At 35.7% G+C, this 26,713-nt stretch overlaps 5 protein-coding genes across 8 annotated transcripts; 1 reads left to right on the top strand and 4 right to left on the bottom strand.

Annotated features, from left to right (window-relative positions):
- Positions 1-2,960: 2,960 nt before the first annotated feature.
- On the top strand, positions 2,961-10,056 carry LOC130995434 (eukaryotic translation initiation factor 3 subunit A-like). 2 transcript variants are annotated; one of them, XM_057920711.1, is made up of 14 exons: positions 2,961-3,122; positions 3,597-3,682; positions 4,188-4,669; positions 4,999-5,214; positions 5,323-5,691; positions 5,777-5,806; positions 5,986-6,213; positions 6,303-6,464; positions 7,087-7,308; positions 7,404-7,610; positions 7,726-7,932; positions 8,104-8,184; positions 8,928-9,129; positions 9,385-10,056. In XM_057920711.1, the coding sequence occupies exons 2-14, from the start codon at positions 3,637-3,639 to the stop codon at positions 9,813-9,815; spliced, it is 2,883 nt and encodes a 960-aa protein (XP_057776694.1). In that variant the 5' UTR covers positions 2,961-3,122; positions 3,597-3,636; the 3' UTR covers positions 9,816-10,056. The 2 variants fall into 2 exon arrangements, with proteins under 2 accessions (XP_057776694.1, XP_057776693.1); XM_057920710.1 differs by having other exon boundaries at positions 2,967-3,122; positions 3,611-3,682.
- Positions 10,057-10,429: 373 nt separating this feature from the next.
- LOC130995436 (gluconokinase) lies at positions 10,430-11,975 on the bottom strand. 3 transcript variants are annotated; one of them, XM_057920713.1, is made up of 5 exons: positions 11,761-11,975; positions 11,334-11,375; positions 11,218-11,260; positions 11,063-11,142; positions 10,430-10,920 (listed from the first exon to the last, which is right to left on the bottom strand). In XM_057920713.1, the coding sequence occupies exons 2-5, from the start codon at positions 11,347-11,349 to the stop codon at positions 10,517-10,519; spliced, it is 543 nt and encodes a 180-aa protein (XP_057776696.1). In that variant the 5' UTR covers positions 11,350-11,375; positions 11,761-11,975; the 3' UTR covers positions 10,430-10,516. The 3 variants fall into 3 exon arrangements, with proteins under 3 accessions (XP_057776696.1, XP_057776697.1, XP_057776698.1); XM_057920714.1 differs by having other exon boundaries at positions 11,726-11,777; XM_057920715.1 differs by having other exon boundaries at positions 11,483-11,762.
- Positions 11,976-12,079: 104 nt separating this feature from the next.
- LOC130995435 (uncharacterized) lies at positions 12,080-14,166 on the bottom strand. The gene is made up of 5 exons (XM_057920712.1): positions 13,671-14,166; positions 13,061-13,169; positions 12,880-12,971; positions 12,532-12,790; positions 12,080-12,447 (listed from the first exon to the last, which is right to left on the bottom strand). The coding sequence occupies exons 1-5, from the start codon at positions 14,015-14,017 to the stop codon at positions 12,217-12,219; spliced, it is 1,038 nt and encodes a 345-aa protein (XP_057776695.1). The 5' UTR covers positions 14,018-14,166; the 3' UTR covers positions 12,080-12,216.
- A 2,417-nt stretch (positions 14,167-16,583) lies between these two features.
- On the bottom strand, positions 16,584-19,585 carry LOC130995433 (hydroxyacylglutathione hydrolase cytoplasmic). The gene is made up of 7 exons (XM_057920709.1): positions 19,369-19,585; positions 19,182-19,304; positions 18,742-18,903; positions 18,508-18,586; positions 18,214-18,327; positions 16,946-17,122; positions 16,584-16,813 (listed from the first exon to the last, which is right to left on the bottom strand). Exons 1-7 carry the CDS (start codon positions 19,413-19,415, stop codon positions 16,739-16,741), a joined length of 777 nt encoding a protein of 258 aa, XP_057776692.1. The 5' UTR covers positions 19,416-19,585; the 3' UTR covers positions 16,584-16,738.
- Positions 19,586-20,368: 783 nt separating this feature from the next.
- Positions 20,369-26,319, bottom strand: LOC130995432 (uncharacterized aarF domain-containing protein kinase At5g05200, chloroplastic). The gene is made up of 11 exons (XM_057920707.1): positions 26,057-26,319; positions 25,876-25,984; positions 25,288-25,430; positions 24,878-24,991; positions 24,283-24,471; positions 24,011-24,166; positions 23,168-23,433; positions 22,988-23,085; positions 21,393-21,571; positions 20,826-20,942; positions 20,369-20,743 (listed from the first exon to the last, which is right to left on the bottom strand). Exons 1-11 carry the CDS (start codon positions 26,120-26,122, stop codon positions 20,579-20,581), a joined length of 1,602 nt encoding a protein of 533 aa, XP_057776690.1. The 5' UTR covers positions 26,123-26,319; the 3' UTR covers positions 20,369-20,578.
- Positions 26,320-26,713: the final 394 nt, after the last annotated feature.

Here is a 26,713-nt window from a genome sequence, read left to right as displayed (position 1 = left end):
CGAAATGCCATCGTTTTGAAAGTTAACACGGGTATATATTAATATATTATTCAATAGATCTTTTATAAGCTTCATATATATAAATCACAACTTTTTTGTTCTAAAATTTTATAAATCTTAATGTAATTTCAAATCTATGCTTGTAGTCATTAACAAGAGGAATGCGTATACAGCCCGAGCTAAGAGACAATTGTTACGGAAAAAAAAATCACTCTCAACAAAAAACAGGTACACTTTCATCACTTTTGTATTTATCATATATAGTTTGACAAATTGTTCTAATTTTAACTATATCACTATTCATAATAATGTTTAGATTTTAAGAATTATAGAAATTAATGTGAATATTAATATGATTCATATTTCAACATAATATTTTGATATTGGTGATCCCATCAATAAGTGCGGGTATTGCGATGCACAAATGTGGATTGAACAAAATGTAGAACGTTCCAAGTCTTCCAACCCAATATTCTCACTATGTTGCAAGAAGGGTAAAGTCGTTCTTCCACCATTGCAAAAACCGCCACAGCTGTTGAGCGACCTTCTGGAAAATAGGCACGAAAAGAGCAAGAAATTTATCGAGGATATTCGTGCTTATAATATGATGTTCTCATTCACCTCGATGGGTGAAAATTGGATTATTCCATAAATCAAGGTGTCAGACCTTATACGTTTCGTTTGAGAGGTCAGAATCTGCATCGCATTGGGAGTTTGTTACCAGTTGAAGGATCCACTCCAAAATTCTCACAACTCTACATTTTCGAACCAGATGAAGAAATACAACATCGAAAAAATGTTGTGAGGTTAGTCTAATGCAAAACTTAATCGTTATAATATATGATTTTTTTTCACATTTTAAGATATAAATACAATATATGTTAATTAGCAATCTTCAAAATTATTAACAAATAAATTAGTATATTTGAAAATGAATTAGAAGAATAAGTGTCATAGTTCATCTTACCTTTCTTTGTAGCAGGGCAGCTGAGAAATTGAGATAAATGGAAGAACTAAAAAGATTGAAGTAAAAAAAAAACTAGAAATTGAAAAGCATGGATAGATTACCATGACAAGTTATTCTAATTATTGATGATTACTATAATAACTTAATCTCCATATTTCTCATTACTAAATTGGTCAATGTACTAAAGTTTGTAGATTCTAATTATTTTTTAAAATTATTGTATGATTTTGCAGCAAAGGAAAATCGAATGACTTCGATGATTCTATTGTGAATGACCTGAAACAAATGATCGACTACAACAGTCCATATGCAAAGATTTATAGAATGGCTGCTGATCATATTTCACGAGATAACATAGTGGATGTGAAGCTTCGTCTCATAGGAAAAAGATCAAGAGATGGAAGGACATACAATATGCCAACTACAACAGAGGTGGCTGCTCTTATTGTTGGAGATTTTGAGTGTATGCCTGATAAGAGAGACGTAATTGTTGAGAAGAGAAGCGGTGAACTCCAGCGCATCAATGAATTTCATCCTTCATATATACCTTAGTTCAGATAACATTTGCAAAGCGGATGGACAAGTGGATGTTGATGATGAAGTGTTTTCTGTTGAATATCTCAACACAATCAAGTGTTCAGGATTGGCAAACCACGAAATAAAATTGAAGAAGGGATGCATCATCATGCTTCTTAGAAATATCGATCCGTCCAATGAGTTGTGGAATGGAACGAGGATGATAGTTACAAAAGTAGGAGAACGTGTGATTGAAGCAAAACTGATTTCAGGAAATAACGTGGGTAAGAAATTCCCAATTGCTAGAATGGTCATGAGTCTGTCGGATTTCACTAAATTTCCGATCCGGTTTCAAAGGCGACAATTCCCCATAAATGTTTGTTTTGCTATGACTATAAACAAAAGTCAAGGACAATCTCTTTTAAACGTAGGACTTTACCTACCAAAACCCGTATTCAGTCATGGCCAATTGTATGTTGCAATCTCACGAATCACTAGCAAAAAAGGTCTCAAAGTTTTGATATGTGATGACAATGGTCTGACAAGCAACACAACAACTAACGTGGTATACAATGAAATTTGATAGATTGAAAGGTAAGAACGATATAACTTTGATCATCTTATTCATATCTTTATAGACCAGTAGCATTTATTAAACATTTATAATGCTATTTACTTAACATTGCTATTCTAGATGGATGAGAATGAGTGTTGGATTTCTATGTATGAAAATTGATTATGTATATCGTATCTTTTACATGCAGAGGCTATATGCGGATCAACAATTCTGGATTTAGAAACTTCATCTTCAAGCTAAAGCTTATGAAGGTTATTGTAGATTCAGGTTTAAAGTGAGGAATTGAAAATTACTGTTGTATTGCTTGCTTTTGAAGATGTGGTCAATTGCATGTTTAGTGAGTTGTTGTGTTGAGTACCGTTAACTTTACTTTTCGTAACTAAATTATGGCCTAATGTTCTACGATTTAATTTCCTTATATGTCGTACATAACACTAATAATTGTTTAAATATTAATTCTACAATAGAACAAAGATATAAAAAAATATGTCACACTAAAACTTCTACAAATAATATAAAATTAAAATAAGGAGTAATTTATATATCACCAGTATAATTAACATTAAAATTTATTATAAATCATTCTATAAAATAATGACCCGTCGAGTTTCGACGGGTTATGCACTAGTTTTAAATATAAAAATAGTACCCTTATTTAACCCACATAAATCACAATGACACAATCCACTTAATTATAATTATTAATATTATCTTTTATTATTAATTTTATCATTTTTAAATCTATCACTCAAACAAATTAATTAATCTAGAAAAACCTTATTCTATTCACAACATTCAATCTTTTTTTTTTTTTTAATTCATGCTACTATGAAAGTTTTTTTTTTGGTTTATAGACGATGGTAATAAAATAAGATAATATAAGTAATTTAATCCTAATGCAATTCAAAAAATAAAATAAAAATAAAATAATTAAACCCTAACGCAGGCGTATCAGATCCAATACTCTTTAGACTTACAGACGCCGCCGCCGCCGATTCATCATTCGATCTCAAAGCCGCTGTTGCGGTCCGCCAACGACAGAGTCACTTCCACATTCAGCGTGTAAGTGCGAATCGTTTTATACTGAGACATAATTTTGAAGAATTTGATTTATCCCGTTCCAATTGTTCACAAACTTGCTGTTTGCCTTTTCTTCTATTTGCCAATATATCTGCTTTCTCCTCGCTTCGGAGGCTAGGCTGAGAAGCGAATCAGCAGACGGAACATAATTCATACATCACGAAAGCTGATTTTATATTTCCTGTAATCGTTTTTTTTTTTTTTCGACTTTTGAAGCGAACTCGTGTAAGAATTTGTATTTTTTTTTTCCTACATTTTTTTTAGTTTTAATAATTGGTATACATATATTTTTTTCACAAGCCTCTGTCAATCAAGTAACTCTATTTTTCTAATTAAAGGGAGAATTTGCAGCAATCAATCTTTTCATTTTTGTTTTATTGGGATTGTCTTTTGTGGTGACCGTGTTCTTCTGTCTAACATCAGTGCCGTTACTATATGGTTCGTTTGTTGATTCAGTTCCAGTTTTACAGAATACAGAGTTGGATTGTCTTCCAATATGGCTACATTTGCCAGACCTGAGAATGCCTTAAAGCGAGCTGAAGGTAAGTTATAAATGAGCTGTCAATCGTTATCCTTCAAATCAGTGTATATCTTGTTCTTTTTACAATTCTTTGTCATTCTACCCAATTCTAGACACATTAACCTCTTTTGATTTCTTAATTGATGTGTTGAAAATAACCATGAGCATTGGTATACATTAGTTTTTACCTGACAAAATATGTATAATTCATGTTTAGCAAGCCCATGACATGGAGTATGAGCATGGTATTTACTCATTTTACATCAAATAAGTGAACACCGGTCTGTTTTACTGTATGTGCATTGTGCGGGTGTGAAGGGCTGGAGGAATAGCTTGCTGGGTGCTTGTGCAAACAGGAAAACATTATAGTCTAGCCTCAAAAGCTTCTAAACTTTACTTGCTATACTTATCTAATATGCCTTAAAAGTCCAACAATCAGAGAAGAAACTAAAGGGATAAAAATCTTTTCTATAGTGCTTGAGGCTCTTTTTGTCAGCTGTCATTGACATGTAAACATGTTGATGCAGAGTTGATCAATGTTGGTCAAAAGCAAGAAGCACTTGAGGCTCTTCATAGTTTTATTACCTCGAGGAGGTATAGAGCCTGGACAAGAACACACGAAAAAATAATGTTCAAGTATGTGGAGCTGTGTGTTGACATGAGGAGGGGAAGACATGCCAAGGATGGCCTTATCCAATACCGTGGTATCTGCCAACAGGTCAACATAACTTCATTGGAGGAAGTGATAAAGCATTTCATGCAGTTGGCCACCGAGAAAGCTGAGCTTGCACGTAACCAAGCACAGGCCTTGGAAGAGGCTCTGGACGTAGATGACTTAGAAGCAGATAAAAGGCCTGAAGATCTGCTTCTGAGCTATGTTAGCGGGGAAAAGGGAAAGGATAGATCAGATCGGGAGCTTGTCACCCCCTGGTTTAAGTTCTTGTGGGAGACTTATAGAAGTGTTCTTGAAATATTACGCAACAACTCAAGATTGGAAGCCCTGTATGCTGTAAGTTTCTTCCTTCTATATATATTCATTTCACGCTTCAAATATTCTATTTGTTCAAGGATTTCTCCAATACCACCCTTTCAATGGGACATGAATCAAGCAAAACTAGCTTAAATGATAGAAATATCTCAAAGTTTCAATTCATCTAAGTAAACAAGGGATTAGCCTTACTTATTCATGTTTTTTATGGCATGCATTGAAAACTTCTTGTTCTTATATGATGAACCATATGATGTTCTTATTTGTCAATATTTTTCCTCTTTTGTTTTTTTCTTTGACAATTTGTGTTAGCTTGATACTCATTAAGCTTCTAAGTTTTGAATATTCAGATGACTGCACATCGTGCCTTCCAATTTTGCAAACAATACAAACGGACTACTGAGTTTCGGAGATTATGTGAAATAATCAGGAATCACCTCGCAAACCTTAACAAATACAGGGATCAGAGAGATAGGCCCGATCTTACTGTTGCTGAGAGTTTGCAGTTGTATCTTGACACCAGATTTGAGCAACTGAAAGTTGCTACAGAGCTCGAGCTTTGGCAGGTTTGTAAGTTATCTATTTATATGCCCATAACTGCATCTAGGTATTGCTAATAACTTGTGCAAGCCTCAAAATTTTCTCTAAGTTCATTCGTTACTTATGATTTGCAGGAGGCCTTTCGTTCTATTGAGGATATATTTGGATTGATGTGCATGGTTAAAAAAACACCTAAATCTTCGTTGATGGTTGTATACTATTCTAAGCTTTCAGAAATTTTCTGGATGTCATCCAACCATCTTTATCATGCTTATGCATGGCTTAAGCTTTTCTCACTTCAGAAAGGCTTTAACAAGAACCTGAATCACAAGGACCTGCAGATGATAGCTTCATCTGCTGTCCTAGCTGCACTCTCAGTAACCCCTTATGATCGCTCATATGGAGCGTCTCATTTGGAGCTTGGAAATGAGAAAGAACGAAATTTCAGAGTGGCAAACCTTATTGCATTTGATGTTGAGTCAAAACCAGAGAACAGAGAAGTGGTAATAATTGTCTTGGCTGTATCTTTTGCTTTGTGATATTATTTTAATTTGCTGATCATGTAACTATTCTGTTTATTCTTTTCAGCTTTCCAGGTCCTCACTACTCTTGGATTTGGTAAGCTACAATCATAGAATATTTCAAATAATTGCTTAGGCCGCCTACAGTTTTGAGGTTTAGATCCTAGAATGTGACTTAATGGGTAAAAATAATTGAGTGCCCAGATTTTGATTTTGCACCTAGTTTATTTTCTTGGTATGTCAGTCATTCTTAAGTTTCTTGGACATTTTGTTTAGGTGGCCAAAGGTGTTATGAACTGTGTAACTCAGGAAGTGAAGGATCTTTACCATATTTTGGAACATGAATTTCTCCCTTTACACCTCGCATTGCAAGTACAGCCCTTGCTAACAAAAATTTCAAAGCTTGGAGGTAAACTTGCTTCTGCTTCCTCTGTTCCAGAAGTACATCTGTCTCAGTATGTTCCTTCTCTGGAGAAGCTTGCTGCTCTTAGGTTGCTTCAGCGGGTATGTAGTACCATGACATGCTTTTCTTGTCTAACCTTTATGGTATCTTACATCAGGTTTGTTCTTTTTTGTATGTTATATATATCCAGGTCTCGCAAGTGTATCAAACTATGACCATTGATAACCTATCAAAGATAATTCCTTTCTTTGATTTCCCAATGGTGGAGAAGATCTCTGTTGATGCAGTCAAAAATAATTTCCTATCAATGAAAGTGAATTATAGGAAGGGTGCGATTTTCTTTGGTAATAAGGTAACCATCTAAGTTTTTATCTTTCTGAATTTGCCAACTGAGCTTGGCTGATCGAGGGTTCATTTTTAACTTGATGCTACAGTACACCTTTTGTGTTTGTGAAACTGAATGCTCGTTCTCGGTTTTTAAAATCCCTTTACATCTTGGAATGACCAATATCCTTCTGCACTATCCTGTCAGTCAGGGAAAAGCTGCTGCTCCACTAGGGACCAAACAGTTGCAAGATATTTAAACTCTCTTTTTTGCTAACTTCCTTCTAGAACTCTTTGTCTACTACAAATGGAACAATCAGTTTGGGAGACCGAGTCTTTTACTGCATAGGAGGCAAACCCATGTGGATTCATGCAATATTATGAGGATTTTAAAGGCTTATCCTGTGCCCTAGATATGTCATATATATATATAGATGTATATATATATATATATATATATATCCATTCCATACTAAATTAGATAATGCATGTCTCTCTGGGGCTGGGTTGGCATTTGAAGTTTTTTAACTTCATCTTCTATTTTGAATTTTCTCCTCAATGTTTCTATTCACTGTGTTTTTCCTTCATAGATTCCTTTGAATGCTGCATCTTCAACTCCAATAACTTATATATGAATGTTTTCTCTTCAGAGCCTTGAATCAGAAGGCTTGCAAGATCACCTTTCCACTCTTGCTGAATCCCTTAGCAAGTCACGGGTCATGATCTACCCTCCTGGGAAGGGAACCCCAAAATTGGGGGAAACTCTTTCAGATTTAGTAGAAGTAGTTGAAAAAGAGCACAAACGTTTGCTTGCACGCAAGTCAATAATTGAAAAGCGCAAAGAAGAGCAAGAGCGTCAGCTGTTAGAGATGGTATTCCATTTTTTGCTTTGATAGTGTGATGGCTTCTTGTGAGTGAGTGGGTTGTTTAATTTCTAATTCTGTATCACTCGCTTTTGTATTCTAAGGAACGAGAGGAGGAGGCAAAGAGGCTTAAATTACAGAAAATAACTGAAGAGGCAGAGCAGAAAAGGCTTGCCATAGAATTTGAGCAAATGAAGAATCAAAGAATTCGCCGGGAAATAGAGGAACGTGAGCTTGAGGAAGCCCAAGCATTGCTTCAGGAAGCTGAAAAGCGAAGTAAGAAGAAAGGAAAGAAACCGGTCTTAGAGGGGGTGAGCGAACCAATTCATTGTGATAGATTTCTTTGCTTTTTTTTTTTTTAAGAACGATTTCTTTGCTTTTTTACTAACCCTATTTTCCAAATTAACAATTTTTATATGGATTCAGGAAAAATTAACCAAGCAGACTTTGATGGAGCTAGCTGTTAGTGAGCAGCTCAGGGAGAAGCAAGAGATGGAGAAAAGGCTACAGAAGTTTGGAAAAACAATGGATTATTTAGAGAGAGCAAAAAGGGAAGAGGCTGCCCCGCTTATTGAAGCTACATTTCAGAAACGCTTAGAAGATGAGAAAGTTCACCATGAGCTTGAGCAGCAGGTTTGAATCTCTCATTTTCTTGGCTGGAGACATCATTTACTAGTAATTATTTTTGCAGGAGATTTCCTGCACTCGGATAATAATGATTTTTTTGCTCTTTACGATTGAATATTTACATAAAAATTAACTGCACTTATTCTCGCCCCCCCCCCCCCCCCAATCTTGATACAGCGAGAGGTTGACTTAAGTAGGCAACGCCATGCTGGAGACCTGGAGGAGAAAAGAAGGCTTGGCAGGATATTGGAGAACAAGGTTCTTTACTTCTATGTTACTTGATAATTTAACCTTTTTCAACAATGATATTGATCTTTAACTTGCTAACTCATTTAGGTAGTTCTGGTTGCTTGAATGACAATGTTATATTAGTTGGATCTAGATGAAGGCTTCACTGATGTTGTTTATTGATTTGCCAATCTTAAGCATGATTAAAGATTTACAATGTGGGCTTTTGTTCTTGAATTCTTTTTGTTCAGATCTGAAACAGTTGGCATTCTGTTCTAAATGATTGTATCAGAACTCAGAAGATTTTAAGAACTCCACCTCTCTACATGTGTACCAAATGCTTAGATTGGCTTCGTCTTGATCTTGTAATGTTGAAAATGTTGTGCATATAACTTGGACTGATTTGTGAGTTTTTATGGTAGTTTCCCATGTCTGGCAATACATGTTGATTGCTGTTTCAGATCCAGTTGTGTCGTGTCTGGGATTACCATGAGTTTGTGAAGACTCTTTAGGACGTGCTGATTATCCTAAACTGTTAGCATTTAATATGGTTAACTGTTGATTTAACATTTATTTGGATCAACTATGCCATAGAAGGTTGAATATGAAATAAGCAACTGAATGAAGCTGTTATAAAAAGTGTTGAGTTTTTTAATATAATTATATTCAGCTAATTGTTTGTAGTATTCTGTAGTAAGTGATTGCCCATTTTGGAAGATCTCGTGTCATTTCTATGCTGTATTTAATCGGCATATTCTTGTGGTCTTGCGCAGAATATTTTCCAAGAACGAGTGCTAAATTGTAGGAAAGCTGAACGTGACAGAGTTAGGCAGGAAAGAGAAGAGACGATCAGCAACATTATCCAGTCGCGTAAAGAGGAAAGGGAAACTAAGAGGAAAATCATATATTTCCTGAGAACTGAAGAGGAAAGGCAGAGAAGAATGCGTGAAGAGGAGGAGGCTCGGAAGCTTGAAGGTACTTTCGTATTCAAATCTGAAACTAAGCATTTTGTTTCTCTGAGGGTAAACAGATATGCCTATTTGGACACCAGTAAGGGTAGTAGTACTGATTTTCCTGGAACCGTGTTCCTGTAGCTCTAGTTTTTAGGTCTCTAACCATTCTCCCAGGCTGAACTCATGAGATTTTTCTTGTCACACTTGCTGTTACTTTTGGTGTGCTTGAAATTAGGCTCCTTCACTTAGTTGAGTTGGTTTTAATTGGATATTGCAGAGATGGAGAGGCGAAAGAAAGAGGAAGCTGAACGAAAGGCTAAGTTGGATGAAATTGCTGAGAAGCAGAGGCAAAGAGAGAGAGAGCTGGAAGAAAAAGAAAGGCAGCGGAGGGAAGAGATCTTGGGGAGATCGGCTGCTGCTGTGCTACCCAAGACTGATCTTTCTGCTACACGCCCTGTGGAGGCACCACCAACTGCTGTTTCAGCTGCAGCTGCAGCTACGCCTGCACCTGCGAAGTTTGTCCCGAGGTTCAGAAGAGTGGCTGCTGAGGGTGGTGGCCAGGCCCCGCCTCCAGCCACTGACAAATGGTCCAGTGGTAGCAGGATGGAACCTCCAGCTGGTGACAGGTGGCGCGATGATCGCAGGCCTGCTGCTGCTGCTGGTGCGAGGACTTGGCTATCCTCTAGGGAGCAGGAAAGAAAGCGTTGATGTGTTGCTCGTCTTGAGATTTCGATGCTCATTTTGGAACCATGAATTTTCAGGATGTGAAATTTTGAGGCTCTTTGGAAGACTTGACTAGGTTTTTGGCTGTGAGATAAAGAATTGAATCATTATTTATTGGGATAAGGTGCAAAGACACCTTTGTCATTCGCAAATATACCGTTGAAGTACACTTTCATGCAAAACCACTCCAAACCCTCAAATAAAAGGTGCAATTACATCCCTTCAATTTTGTGGGATAACTTGCAAAAAAAAAGATTAGGAGGTGCTTGGTATATGATAAAATGGAGGGATTGGAATAGTCATTTGAAATTATCGTTACATTACTATTTTCATTTATTTGCTGGTATTAATTTTGTAGGAATCATTGTTTCATTTGAGTTATAAATAGCTAATCGATTATCAATCATGATATTGGTTATACTTTTTCTATTTTCATTGATTGCACTCGTCAAAATCTTCAACACGATTGAAATTTGAGTCTCTTCCTCTTCCATTTTCTCTTTCTTCTGAAATTGCGTGCAACACACCGTTGCTATTTTAGTGCCCCTCTAGACGACTATTTGTTGTCTTTGAGCATGCTAAGTGCATAAAAACAATGGTGCCTCGAGAAGGTTGGGCAATTTATAAAAGATAGTAATGAGAGGAGAGAAATGTATATAGTTGAAGTTGAAGAAAATAGCAGATACTTATGATTGATGAAGAAGCAAAGCTTGTATGGCTTTCAAAGTTTGGTGAGGATGGAGTGAAGCGTCAACTTTGAGTATTCCTTCTGACTCATCTATGTGTAGCAAATCCAGTTGCGATGTCAAGAGCGTGGGCGGCATGAAATGTGCTTCTCTCTTCTCCAATCGAGCAGCAAGAACCTCTGCATCCACACTCAATAATACAAACCTCACACCACATGAAGCTGCTCCACCTACATACTCTGCATCTGCACATCGAAGAATTTCTCTGTAGTGCTTCTTCAGAGCTGAACATCCAAGAATGGCAGTTTCCCCATTTTCCAAGCTTACTCTTAAGGCATCGCGTAGAGTTTCAAGCCATGGGATGCGATCTTCGTCTGAAAGAGGGATCCCGCCCTTCATCTTGTCTGTCACGAATTATTAATAGGGTTATGCAACACATTGAAAGGATATCCTAGTTTTGCTTGATTCATATCACATTGAAAGGATAAAAATATCTAATCATGCATAGTAAATGCCATCTAAATATATAACAAAGTATGTATGTACCTTTGTTCGACTGTGGGTGGTAGTCATCAGCATCAAGAAAACGGGCATTCATCACTTGTGCCAGCATCGCCCCAATAGTTCTGCAACAAAAATTTACATAATTAATTAAGATGAAGTGAAGTAAAAAGAAGAGGAGATGCAAGTGCAAGACTCACGATTTTCCAGCACCACTCACTCCCATAACCACTATAGCTTTGCCTGTCCAATATTGGTAGCATCATATATTAAAAACAGATGAGTAATCAACTCCACTCATTTCAATTACGTTTACCTTTATCGGATGCCATCTGATGTCAAGGAATTGGATTCTAGACTGCAAGTCAAGGAAATTGAGATATCACAATCAGAATGATGCACATTGATCCCACTAGCTATGAGCAATTAAAATAGTTCAATTTCAAAAAAAACTGGATTGAATGCCTGCAAACACCATCACTATTTGCATGAAGAAACTCAGCAGTTTGGTTTGGGAAATTTGAACCTATCCTCATAATGTTCAGCTCAATGTAGCACTAGTATTATCATTTCAGATTGTGATGAGAGAAGTCACTATTCATTGCACATAAAAGTGAAAACACAAACAAACAAGATTAATAACTAATATCTGAGGCATATATAATTTCCACAAAACAAAGTTATAATCGCATTGGAAAACGAAATTACGAAGAAGATGAGGGCATAAATCCTTGTTGACGAACCTGAGGTATTAAAATCCGATGGAATTGGATATAAAACATCCAATTACTCCTCAATTTGAGAAAGAAAGAAAGGTGGTCTGTTTTGCGTTGCGTAATAAATTTGCCAACTATGTTGTATTGAATGATGAAATGGTCAAGTAGGTGAATGACGACTAGTCTCCATCCAACTCAGCTTCTACGCAGCAAAATTAAAAATATCTATTATAATTGGATTATATATATAGAATTTGTCAAAATTATCGATTATTTAGCTACTTTGTAAACCGGCCATCTAATTATATTGTTCTTGGCTGTATAATTTGGTCACATCACATAACAATTAACAAACTCTCTCAACATGGCATTAGCCCAAATGTAATCTGTCTCTTCAAACACCACCAAATGCTACCAAACTCCAAACTTATTGATATATCATTTCCATGAGATTCAAAAGTAGAAGAAGGAAATAGTTATGTTTTACAACTTGGGGCTGGCCTCATCAAACACAATCAAAACCTTTCCAATTGCTTCTCTATTCTTGAGGGCAGCGAAAGCAAGATTTGCGTGACGGAGGCCGAAAGTATGGGATATTTTGACAGTGAGTAAGCCATCAGCCAGCCAGGACAGCAGTTCGTTTAGCGAATCTTCCAGAACACGCGGCCCGTGTATTCTATAGCTCCCCCAGTAGAGTCCATGAACTGTCCAGTTCTGCCAAAACAAAACAAAACATTCCCATTTATATTACTTTTCTTTCATGCTAGACTTGTTTCAAGTAAAGCAAGCAAGCATTACCTTAACAAGAGCAATATTTGCTGGGACTAGTGGTACTTCCCCACTTGCAAACCCTATGATGAGGATTTGTGCTCCCCATTTCAACAACTTGAGCGACTCTTTCGTCAGCTTCCCTCCCACTGGATCGTACAGGACATCCACCCCTTTAAGCTTTCTAGCCTTGAGAAATCCCTTCACACTTTCACTCATTTCCTCTTTGCTCAAGTCTACAACATGATCAACACCCAATGACTTGAGGAACTGCACCTTCTCACTTCCCCTATTCAACAACACATAACGAATTACTACTACTCAATACATACAACTACCTCTCTCTCTCTCTCGCTCATTGATCATTATGTCACTTACCTAGCAACACCTATAACAGTAGCGCCACGGATCTTGCCAATTTGTACAGCAGAAACACCGACTCCACCAGCTGCACCAAGAACCATCAATACCTGCATCCAATTTTCCATCACAAATATATTACAACCAATTTTCAATAAACAAAGGGCAAAAAGTCAAAACATTATTAGCTCTACACTACCTGACCAGCACGTAGTTGTGCTCGATGAACAAGTGCCACATGAGATGTACCATATGCAACCGGAAATGCACCAACGGCAACCAAGTCACACCCTTTAGGCACCAAAAATCTGTCAAAAATCACTTTTTGGTCATATTGCCATCATTGAAATGCAAAAAGGTGAATTATTATTTGATTTTATATCAACTCAGTTGATTGCAAACATGTATCATTCAGAAAATATAATCAACAGAAGCCACCTTATAACCCATATCCTGATATCATCACACAAATTCTACATCAATAATGCTTCTAATACTAAAGACAAACTTTTCATAGCAGCACATGTAAATCAGTTTAGACAAATTATTCGGAATGTCTTTTAATCACAGCATATTCTTAACATAATGATACACAATACACTGAGACATTCAAGACAGACAAGCAATAAGTTGTCTTGAAAAAGTAAATTATGACTCAAAAGCACAGCAAATTAACCCGTATAATGTAGATACCCAAAGAACAAGTTATCGAAACATTTTAATTGAGCATGATCGAATTTGACAGGTAAAAATAATTAACACAGCAAGAATTTCTACGCAATTTTGAGGCAGCAGAATGAAATGATTACAGCTCGGATTCATCGGCGACGATGAATTGGGCGAATGATCCGAGGGCGGCAAAGGAGCAAACGGGGTCCCCGATTTTGAACTTAGTGACAGCTTCTCCGACGGCTTCGACGGTGCCGGAGTAATCAGAGCCCGGAATAAAGGGCAAGGGCGGCTTCTCTTGGTACTTGCCCTGGACTTGGAGGTAATTGGCGAAGTTCAAGCTCGTCGCTTTCACTCGGACTCGCACAGACGTGCGTGACTTCAGTTGGGGAATCGGGTGATCCCTTGAGAGCCACAGCGCCGACCCATCAGCCCCCTCCGGCGGGACCGTCGGGTCGCCAAGATTTCTGCACACTAAAGCTTCCATTTTTGTTCCTCTCTCTCTCTCTACCTTCTTCACATCAACTCCTTTTTTTTTTCGAAAATAATTTAAAATTTTTGTTTTGAGTTATAAATTTGCCATTCTTGATTCTTCCAATTTTTTAATCCGTATATCACTATCGGAGAAGATTTATTCTCATAAATGTTTTTTGAATGGATAGATTAGGTTAATTTAGTTTTATATCTTGAATTTTTTCTCATTCATTTAGAAATTTTTATATAATAATTAATCTCAAATGCTCCCCAATCTCAATAATAACGTCCTAACAAAATAAGACATGTAAATTAAAAAAAATATAAATAAAGTAAGAAGATAAAGTAAAAGAAAGATAAAATAAATGATGATATTAGTAAAAAAAAATAAGAGATAAATAAAATAAATAAGAAAAGAAATAAAAAAAGATAAATTAAATTTTTTTTGGGGGATTGAGAAATTATAAATAAAATGTCCAAAAAAAAAAAGAATTTGAACGTTATTATTGAAACAAAAGGAATAATAATTTTAAACTAATTTAATTTTCAATAATTATTAAATTAATTTAATCTTGAGTAATTAAACACATCTCAATTTACTACATTAACCTAGCTAGTTAATCATCGTTGAAGTCGAGGATTAATCAGTTCTGCTTTTGCAAAATCGAAGCTTATTAACCTCAAAGATATCGCAATGGCGAATTATTTGATGATGGGATGGCCAATTACGATACATCTCTCGAAGAGAGATGGTAATCAATTGCAAGTCCGCATACGCATATTAACCATTTTATAAATTCAAACTCGTTTATAATCTCTCTATTTATATTCATTCCAAATTCGATTGAAAAAGTAACTTTATTATCCACATATAACCACTCGAACCATTTAAATTCACAAAATATTTAAATAAATCAACTATGAATTCTTATAACCACGTCCCTATATTTTAAAGAATAAAACACAATATTTAGTTACTAATTAAAAAAAATATAAAATCTGACCATTTTTTACATTTGAAAATTTTTCTATCCTTAATTAAGACGGACCGAATTCGAGTTTGCCCGCGGGTTATACACATATGACACTATTAATACTAAAAGTATCAACCGAAAAAAAAAAGCTAAGTAAATTGGTACTTTTGCACTATTGGCGTGCACGAATAATACTAGTGACCATAAGAGAGAGTTTATGATACTAATGACACTAATATGACCTTAAATATCATTCGTGCAACACTACGTAAGAGAGAGTATATGACACTAATATGGCCATAAGTACCATTCGTGCAGCACCCTAAATGGATAATCTAAACTCTAAATGGATAATCTAAACCCTACAGGGAAGTGTTCAAAATGATCATATAACTGCACTCATCTATATAAGACAAGACAGTATATCAGCACAAACATATGACACTATTAACACTAATATGATCACTAGTATCATTCGTACATGACACTATTAGTGCCAATTGTACCAATTTACTTAAATAAGTAAAAATAAAAAATAAAAAAATATGTTGGTACTTTTGGCATTAATAGTGTCATGCGTGCCTAATCCGTGCGCAAACCCGAATCCGATACGTCCTGTAAAAAATGGTCAGATTTTGTGTTTTTTCAATTAGTGGCCAAATATTGTGTTTTCTTCTTCAAAATGGCCACACGAGTATATTGTTTATGTTATAATTATTGGATATTCCCGTCCAATAAAAATTCAAGTACTACAAACTAAACATTAATCCCTCAAAAAAAAACTAAACATTAATACTCCCCCTCCTCCGTTTTCATGAAAGTGTTTTATTTTTCTTTTTGAGTTGTTCCATAATAAGTGTTCTATTTTTAAAATAAGAAAGTGAATTCCATCATTTTTTACCTTTTTATCTTTTAATCATCTCCAATTTAATTCTATTTATTTCACAAAATAAAAGTGGATTCCACCACTTTTTACTTTTTTTAGTCTTTAATCATACTCATCTAATTTTTCGTGCCGAAACAAATTATGACACTTATTATGAAACGAAACGAGTAATAATTAGTACTCCCTTCATATCATAAAAACATGAACAATTTATCAATTTCAGGCGTCTCACAAAAATATGAACATTTTTATTTTTATATATTATCTTCTTCTTTTTTTCCCCTCCTTTTAATACTTATTCACAGAAAAATCATCATGACTGACCACTATTTTTTCTCAATTAACTCATTACTCTAATAACACTTTATAAAGTGAGACTCATTTTTCACTCACAATAACTTTCAACTAACATTTCTAAGGACTCGTGTGACTTTCAATTATTCATATTTTTGTGAGACGAAAAGAGTAAAATAATATAATATCAAATGATAAATGAATACTACTCTTTCCGTCGTTAATTAATTTTTTTTTCTTCGGTACATGGTTTAAAAAATTACTATAGTATTTAGTGTTTAAAGTGTATTCAGTAATAAAAAATTAATAGAATTGATAAAGTGAAAAAATCATTCCATATAAGAAAATTAATCAATTAAGTAGAAGACATGATTGCAGGAGTTAGGTGAATTCTAATCCTAACACAAGAAAAAATAGAACCAACCTTGAACTCAACAAGTATTGTTTTTTTATTATATAAACGAACAAGCTAAGGCAAAGTGTAAGATCGATCGACCAATCCTTTAAGCTTAATATAAAAAGTAGAGTAATTGTTTGAAAATTGAAAGAACAAACACCAATAAACATGAGTCTTACTTCTTCATCCTCTCCACTCATCCTTTAGCTGTCGTATCTTCCGTAGCGCTTCAACAGCTGACTTGCACCCAACTTTCTCCTGCATAATATAATCAATCAAACATTTTAGGTTATACAACATCGCGAATTTCGCGTACAAGAGATGCAAATAGACCAGAAAAGGAGAGGTAAAGAGTGCTTATAAACAAATCACAACTAGCATGGGCTATACCTGAATCTCGGGCAGATCAACACGCATGAATGGATTAGTCTCGAATTCTTCCTTGATGGTTGAGGGTACAGTTGGAAGACCGGTCTTTCTCTTCTGCTCAGCCCATGATAATTTTTGTGATATGCTTACATTATCTGGCTCCACAGTCGAGGCAAACTGCAAGTTCTTCATTGTATACTACACAAACATGTTTAAATTATTTTCTGGGCTTATTGTCTTTAAACTCACGAACTTTCCTCAATTTTACATTGTAACAATCACAAGACTAACTTTCAATTATTTTCCAATCAAATCACTGATATTTCTGTTTCTGTTAAGGCACCATGAGCAAAAGGAAGATAAATATAATATGTCTCCTCGAGTTGCCCGTTACTTGATTTCCACTCTTGACTCTAATAAAAGACACTCAATCTAACATAATATATAAACTAATCAGACTACTTTACCTTATTATAGATTCATGTTTCAAGTGGTTATATTAATTTTGCTTCACAAGAGAAAGAGCGAAAGATGAAATTTAACATAATCTCAAGTTTCTGGAAGTAGAATAAACAAAAATCAGGGAATTTTAAAACTAAGCTTTGTTTTATACAAATTGATAGTTGCAAATCAGCCACAACAGAATAAATTGTAATTGCACATCCAACTACAAGAACCAATATTCATATGAACTTATGTCAGTATATATGATTTATACTCCCTGCATCCCACTTATCTTGGCACACTTTCCTTTTTAGTTTGTCCCATTTATAATGACACTTTTCAAAAATAGTATGTGGTCCCTATCCACTTTACACTACACCTTATTCTTAATATCCGTGCCCAAAACAAATGTGCCAAGATAAGTGGGACGAAGGGAGTATATAACAGCAAAAGAGTAGAGAACGTATGAACTTCCTTTAGACTATTCCCTGCTAATAAATTCTCCTTATGCTTACAACTAATACCATCCGCCACACAATTTTACAAAGTAAAAGTCAAATGGGGCTTAGTACAAGAAATTTTAGAGTCAGTAAACGTACATGATTACCAAATAATACCCAATCAATACATATAACAATGTAAACATAAATCTCACCAAATTGAAGCCTTAATAACCGATCTAAATTTCCTATTACTAGAGTTATAGATAGTAACCATGAGAAGGCATTACCAATCCTAGCATTTGTTAGAACAACATCAGAGAAAAAATTATTATACACCTAAACAATTACTCACCCCTGAGAGAAAAATAAACATATGACCATATTAATACAAAGTTATATTACCTCATGACCACAATATACTCGAGTTGGCTTTGGCAAAGAACCAAGGGTAGTACATAATGACTGATACATCTGTTCTGCTGTGCCTTCAAAAAACTTTCCACAGCCAGCAATGAACTGTACATTCATAACATGCACGGTTTGCTCAGTACAATGTTTTATCAGAGAATCAAGTTTTCTTTAAAACACATCAACCTGATACCGTCAACTTGATTTTCCTTCTGATAAGTTGTTCGCAAAATTATCTATAGATTAAAGCAAAGTAGTTATCCAAAACTAAAAATGATTTTGGCTCACCAAGGTATCACCAGTAAAAACAGCAGGCTCATCTCCATCTTTGCCCGTGACGTAGTAACTTATATGACCCTTGGTATGGCTGAAATCAGAAAGAAGCGACTTAATAATAGTCATGGCATACATCACAATGGTGAGATGAAGTTAATTGTGCTAGTGATTAAGAAGCCAAAACTCATACAGTAAAAAAAAGGAAATATTCGGACAAATTGAAGTTTGTGATGCAGCCAATAGTACCATGGTGTATGGAGAGACAATATACTGATCTCAGCCCCAAGAGATAACTTATCCCCATTATCAAGTTTGTTAGTGCAGGCCTGCACATTATCAAGGGAACCCCCAAAGATTTTGATATCCGGCACCAACTGCTTCATCTTTTCATTGCCACCAGCATGATCCCTACAAACAAGAAAATAAAACAATCCAATGAATTCGAATTATTCCCGTCACCATTCAAATCCAATCAAATACAACTGATTATTTTTACAAAAAGAGGCCCTTGTACCGAATTCACCAAGTAAAGGGAAAGTTGAGGTGAAGTATAATTAAATTTAGCATCAACAAGTAGTGGGACAATTCGTAAGCGTGAGAAGTAAGGATTTAACGAGCTCCTCCACTTAAGTCCTAACAACAATTGATGAAAATGAAAAGGGGATGAGAGAGAGAGAAAGAGAGACCAGTGGTGGTGGGTGGTGAGGACAAGCTTGAGGTGAACCCCGTTTTCTTGAGCTACCCTAAGAATCTTGTGAGGCTCGACGGGGTCTACTACCGCTGCTTCTTTCGTGGGCTCATCAATAATCCTGCAAAGCGGATTCGAATTAGATAGTGATGATGAACAATGAATTGAAATTGGGATTTGATTACATGTAAGAGTAGTTATCTTCCAAGCATGGGATGTGAAGGATCTGCATATTGCAATTGCAACTCTGCCACTCGGTGCTTGCTATTTCACCAATAATGCTGCAAATTCAGTTTATTTGAGCTTCATGTTTCCAAATAAAGTTATTGCCCTTTTATTATTCTCTCTTTTTTTATTTGTCCTTCTTACTCTAAATGTAAAATAATTTTCCTTTATCCAGGGGCGTTGAAATGATTTGATTATTTATTTATTTATTCTTTTCAAAAAAAATTTGGCTTTGTATGAATATTTACTCTGTCCGAATACTTGAACAATGTATTTTTGAAGTGAAATTTTTTGGACACCCTCTTTAATATTTCCTCCATCCTGCAAAGCTTGAACATTTTTTTTTCGGCACGAATTTTAAGAAGTTAATATTTTGTGAGTGAAGTGTGATGAGTGAAAAAGTTAATAAAAGAAAAAAAAAATTACCATATAAGAAAATGATCAAGCTTCGCAGAACAACCAAAAAAAAAATATTGTTCAAACTTCGCAGGACGGATGGAGTAATATGGGATCCAAAAATAGATGACTGTTTGGATCATGTAATCGTCTTAATGTCCACAAATGTATGTAAAAATACTACTCTTTTCGTCTTATTTATATAAATTGATTGAAATTTACACAAGCACCAAAGAAAAATCATTAAAAATAAAAAATATACAAATAAACTTTGTTATATGCTCATTTAATGTTTAATAATGAATAAAAATTAGAGTAAATCACAAAATTAAATAGGAATATATTAATAAATGAGTTAAAAAATATCTTTTATATAAATAGACCTATATATTTGGAATATCCGATGAAACAAAATCTATATAAATGAGACGGAGAGAGTATTACGCTTTGACATTTTTTTTTCTTGATAACAACATAAATTGATACAATAGTGTCAAATACAAATGAGTCGTGAGGGGGTGGTACGGTCACTAGAATGCTAAAAAAGTAAAAATGGACTTAGTCTTTTGATAATAAAAAGTTGCACGAATGCTGAAGGAATCTGAGCGTTGTTTTTTATACAGCAGAAGCCAGAATCAAAGAAGCATACAGATGTTCTCCAAAAAACAAAAAGATATACAAGGAATAGAATTCACCAAGAATTACTTGTCCAAAGGAAACACAAACATTTTGATTTGATCATAACACAACTAACTAGTAACATTGCTTTCAAGTCTAAAATGTGGTTGTTTTGTTGGAAACGATATTGATCCTCTGATCACGCAGCATGTTCAAATTGGGAGCCAAGAGTCGCGTATACCGGTCGAAATAAAGAAGCTGCTTCATCAGAAGCGCAAACTCTCGAGGAAATCTCAGACCATATGATTCACTTACGCGTACCTATACCATTAACACCACATCAATTAAAATCATATATGCTCCCAAAGAAAAACTGCAGCCAACTGCTGTCTGTCTATCTTACCAAATCAAGAAACAGGGCATTCATTTGTCTCTCGTCAACAACAACATTCGCAGCAACTGCAGTTGCATTTGTATTAGCTTCCCTTGCTGCAGCAACAATGATCTCTGTATCCAAATCCTGCACAAACATACCAGATACACGTCAACACTCATCTCGCCTCATCAATTTATTCACCCTTTTCTATGCTATCTTAAATTGGAGTTGTGGAACTGTCACATTATAACTTTACAATGCCAAATCTCCCCAGACCACGCAGTTTCACATTTCAAGACATGAAGAGGTCTCTTATTGCTTTGGCCAAGATGGCATTCAGCTTCTTCCAACCTCAATTTGAAAGGTCAAGTTTTTTCTCTTATGCTTAATAGTTTGAAGTGGCAGTTAAACTATTCAAATATGTTAGTAAAAAAGGGCAGCTTATCACTCGAGAGTTCAACACCGTTTCTCAATAAGGTCATACATCTTGAGACCAGATATGGCATTTCCATGAATTCACTGAATTTTCATTTTTATTGTATAAAACATAAATCTTAAAAGGCATACTGTAGTGCAAATCATATAAATGCTTGCCTGTATGGAGGAGAATATCTTTTCAAGATCCCTTGCAAATGCCTTAGAATCTACATTATTGCTCGTAGCACCCATATCAATCAATGAAGATGCCATGGATTCATATTCTCCAGTTGCTAGTGATGCCAGAAATTCTTCCATAGCGGACCATGTTTTCGGAGAAATCCGACCAACAATCCCTGTTTATCAAGCCAAATCATGTTCATGCCTCGTTATTTGAAGGGGAAAACGGTAAGCATTAGTAATCTAGAAATCAGAGGCCATATGGTAATTAGACCTACAAATATAAGGATGGGTATTGATCCAAGAATTAACAATACTTGAAGTTACTTTTCTCACAAGAGTCCAATGAAGAACATAAAGAACTCAAATTAGCACAACTGTTATAACTGTTGTTTGATACTTCAGATCCCTAATAAGATCTAAAATCTACACAAGAAAATTAGCAGTTATTTCCAGTCATAATGCTTTAACTTTTTTTCCTTTTCGAGAAGGAGTCATAATAATGCTTTAATTGACTAATACTGCAGCTTGATTAATCCATTTCGATTAGAAAAAGGCAATTAAGAATCTATACAAGAACAAACCATAGGGTTTAATATGTTAAAGAATTATGAGCGAAAAAACAAAAACACTCGCATCCTCTTGAATATCCCGATAACCAATTACTCGCATTGTTACAGAGTAGAAGAGGAAGATCTTGGAGCAGAGAGCTGTTTTGTCAAATAAAAAACCATGCCTATGAAGTGCATGAGCAGCAAGTTAAGGATTAGTTAATGCCAACAGAATACATAATTGATGGTAGAATTCAGACTGGAAACAGCATGCTCACTTTTGTGGCCTTTGCACACAACACACATTTTTAAAAGGACAGAATGGTGGCTTTTACAGCAGAGACAATCTTATTACATAAAAATTATCAAGGGGACACAGATAGATAGCAGGCCACCTTTTTAAATCAAATTATGATAGATAATGTATTTTCAGCTGTTCTAATGCGGCTCTTGAAATGTGGTCAAATCCATCAGCAGAAGATACAAAAGGATAAAGTGGAAAAAGAGTGAAAATGCGCTCCCTAATTTAACCCAAAACCATGGTCAAGGGTAAAGCATTGACCCCCTCTTATATACCATTCCATACTTTCATGTGGAACCGATGTGGGATATCGTAACAATCCATCCCCCATTAAGACCGGACGTCCACAGACGGCTCTCACTCTGGGGAGCCTTTGATCGACCCAGGCAGGTTGCCTTCGAGCCCTTGGAGTCGTGCGGCACTCTCTCCAGGTAGCCCTCTCCCGTAAACTTCCGGATCCGGCAGGTGGGACCAAAATTGTTAGACATATAAGTTAGAGAGCCCTAACTTAACCCAAAACCATGGTCAAAGGTAAAGGGTTGGCCCCCTCTTATATACCACACTTTCATGTGGAACCGACGTGGGAAATCGTAACAAGATCCATAGAATATTCCTCAAAAAAAAAAAAAAACAGATCCATAGAATAGAAAGTAATAATAACAAAAAGGCTGGCAGATTTTAAGTCAATGACCAATAGAAAAGATACTAAAATAATAAAAATGAAATAACTACATAATTACCAAAGTCAAGGAACCCAATGCGGCCATCACGCAGCAACCACAGATTGCCTGCATGCACGTCTGCATGGAAGGTATCGCAAGCAAGCAAGCTACCAAACCTAGAGAGAAGAATGGATCATCAGTCACAGAACAGAGAATATATTTCTCCTACTAAGTTCAAGCAATGTCTTTGAATCTCACCAGACATTTAAGGCGGTTATAAGACTATTCTCAGGATTTGGGACAAGTGAGTTTATGGAGTTCAAGTCTGTGAGAGGGACTCCATAAAGCCTCTCCATTGTAAGAATCCGCTTAGTACTGTACTCTTGGTAGACTTTTGGAGCAGTAGCTTGCCTCGTAAGTCCCATAGATTCCAAATATCTCCTGAAAGACTCAACATTTGTAGCCTCCTTTTTAAAGTCGACTTCTTCCAGCATTGACTCCCTAATATCTTTCACAATAGCAACCTACAATTGCTGCTTCCATATTAGTAGAAAACCTTGGGCCACAGACTACCAACACCTTTTATCACAAAAATGAAGAAAGAAGAGTCTATTCCATCACATACTTGTGTGGATGACTATTCAGTGAAAATTGAAGAATGCATAAATTTATAACTGTTTCTTTAGAAAATAAAAGGAAAGAAAGAAACACTTACGCCATATATAAAATGTACAGAACCATATGAAAATAGGGTTAATACACTATTTTATCCCAATAATAGGGCTCAGTGTCAATTCTATCCTAATGCTGTTTTCCAGTGCCAAGAAATACAGTTGGCAACCGGATTTCATGAGCGTCATTCCTGCTTGAATATCTGGATTTGATGATGTGGAATATCTGAATTTCCACATCATTAAATTTATTACTGAGAAGAAAAGCCACACATGAAATCTGGTTGCCAATTGTGTTTTTCGGCATCGGAAAATGGCATCGGGATAAAAAAAAAATTATGGAATTTTCATTATCGATTTACTAGGACAAAATTGACACCTAGACGAACATGGGGATAGAACAGTGTATTAACCCATAAAAATACCTTACCAGAGATGCTCGACTAAGGTCAGGACTCAAAAACTCCAAAATGCGTGCAACAATATACACAAAGTTCAAATCTGCCACCAAGATATCTTCTATCCCTGGTTTTAGCACCTTTATAACCACATCCTCTCGAGTACCCCTTATCCTGGCACCATGCACCTGAAAATTAAAATGTGGAGTTCACCATTGGCAGAAGTTTTAAAATTGAATACATTGACCTACAATGTAATATACCGTTGTACACAAGTATCATAAACAATTACAGTGATACCAACCTGGGCTATGGAAGCAGATGCTACTGGAGTAGGATCCACAAATTCAAAGACGGTATCAATAGGCCTTCCTAACTCCTGACGAAGGATTGCTTGAATCTCTTGAAATGGAATTGTAGGAGCTCTATCAAAACAATATTGGAACTCCTGGACATATTCTGGAGGAAATAAAGTTGGTGCAGATGCTATGAACTGCATATTCAAAATTAAAGGATCCATAAGCGACCTTTTCTCTTCTATATGAAGGTGATAATAAAAATGCGAGAAATAATTACAGAGGCACAAGAAATCAAAATAAATTTTTCCCAGTATAGGAACAATCGGTTTATTAGCTGCGTATAGAAGAACATTGTGATAAGGATTTTAGATTTCACGGTAGTCAAAACTACAGGGCAAGCTGGTTCGGCAAATTTGTTTGGGTACGGTAGGGGAATTTGTACTCTATCTTAACCAACATCTGATGAGGACTATACAGTCTATAGATAATCAAGAATGGAGGAAGTTGATTGAGTTTAATTATTTGGTTCATATTGTTTTGCTGAGATAAAAAATAAAACAGACAGAAGAACATCATCATGCATACATTTTGTTCACTTACCTGACCTAATTTAATATATGTTGCCCCCAAACGTTCAAATAATTTCCTCAAATAAAGGGGTGACAATAAGCCAAGCTGCAAGTCAGTTGCTAAACCGCTGGATGAATTTGCTGCCTACAGATGTAAAAGAGCATTAGACCTCATGTCAACATCAATATCTCAAAGTGAAAGAATTAAGATTGTAAAGTTCAAACTGTGCTTAGTATTTACACACTGCAAGCAATGATACATGCATAAAAATGCAAATTGATGGGATAAATAATGGTCTCCACAAGGAATGAGAAGAGCTTGGCCAGGCGAGTATGTATTCACATAAGGTAACTTCAAACTAATACACAGGAAAACTTTGGATAGCATCAAACACAAGAAAACATATGATATTAAAAATCAAAGTAATCTGATAACACCACCTTCGAAGCATCAGCTACCCACTCGCTGCCAACACCGATAACTGCTTGGATACCTTGAGCTAGCCTAAGAGCTCCACGAGGACCTGTATTTATGGATGTCTGGACTATATCCTCCAGAAGTTTGGGCAAGTTCTGCATACTATCTGCAACAATATGAAACTCATCTTTTGCTATTCACTATATCATATACATTCATAATATGAATCAGTAAAAATGAAAAAAAGGGCTTCTTCAGACTCTCCAAAAACACACTGGCCTGACATACAATTAAAAAAGAATGTTTATACAGTTTGCATCATCTGATCACCGAGTATATGAAAATTCTAAGATGTGATAATCTATGTAGCTTAAATCATATCCCACAACAGCAGCCTTACTGGCACAAGCACAAGGCCAGCAGTTTTGTAGAATTGCAAGAACTCATTCGAGCTCAGAATCAACATATGCACACACCACACGACACCCCTCTCTCTCTGTGTATGCTCCCCTCCATCAGCCCCCAATTAAGATATAGTTATTTCAATCACCAATTAACACAGCCAAAAGTTATTGAACATTTCAAAATCAAATAATGAAGCTGCTAGTTACCTTGAAGACGGGTGGAGAAATCCTGCGATTGCGCGTAACGCGCCAGAACGGAAAATTTACTAGGGCCATATCTGAGCTTCCTAGTGGATAAGCGTATGGACGCTGGTAACTGTAACCAATATATAATCAGAAAATAAAAAAGCAAATTGAAGTTGAGAGTGAAGAAGAAAGTTGGAGGAACCTGAGCGTGATGAATGACAGGTGCGCGGACAGTAGCGGCGCCCCTCAGCACTGTAATTCCGGCCATTTCTTTATATTTGAAGAATGATGATTCACTCAATTCTTGTTTACTTACATTAATTATTCACGAGAAATCAGGCTAATATTTCTATTTGAGTTTTCTTCTTCTCGTCTCGTTTGGTATAAAATATAAATATCCTCCCTCAATAGTGAAATGGAAATGGCCACGTCTCGCGCCTATTTACATTACCACAACGTCTTTTCTCCCCTTTTAATTAGCAACATCTCTAATCAAAGTTAATGACACAAACAAGACCCTAATCTCTAAAATTTATGAATTCATACGCTTTTTCAAAGGCAAAATAAAGACACATATATTACTTTTATACCTCATTAATATTTATGATATAGGGCCACATAAAATGAATTAAAGTAGTATATTTTTGGTGGAGTTATTTGAAAAATAAGGCGATCCTCTATTCAAGGTCAGAGTTTATTACTTGAGTAGGAAAACGGCATTCACAAAAAATTGGTCAGTGAAGTCGAGCATAACCGATCTTGTTAAAAGTTGAGTCAAATTCTACTCAGTTTTGCTGCTAAGTAACTCAAAACATTCAGATCGAAGAATGTAGAAGAAATCAAAATTTGATCATAAAAA

Source organism: Salvia miltiorrhiza, chromosome 7 (genome assembly GCF_028751815.1).
Source record: "Salvia miltiorrhiza cultivar Shanhuang (shh) chromosome 7, IMPLAD_Smil_shh, whole genome shotgun sequence".
NCBI lineage: Eukaryota > Viridiplantae > Streptophyta > Magnoliopsida > Lamiales > Lamiaceae > Salvia > Salvia miltiorrhiza.
This window is presented reverse-complemented; position numbering and strand designations above follow the sequence as displayed.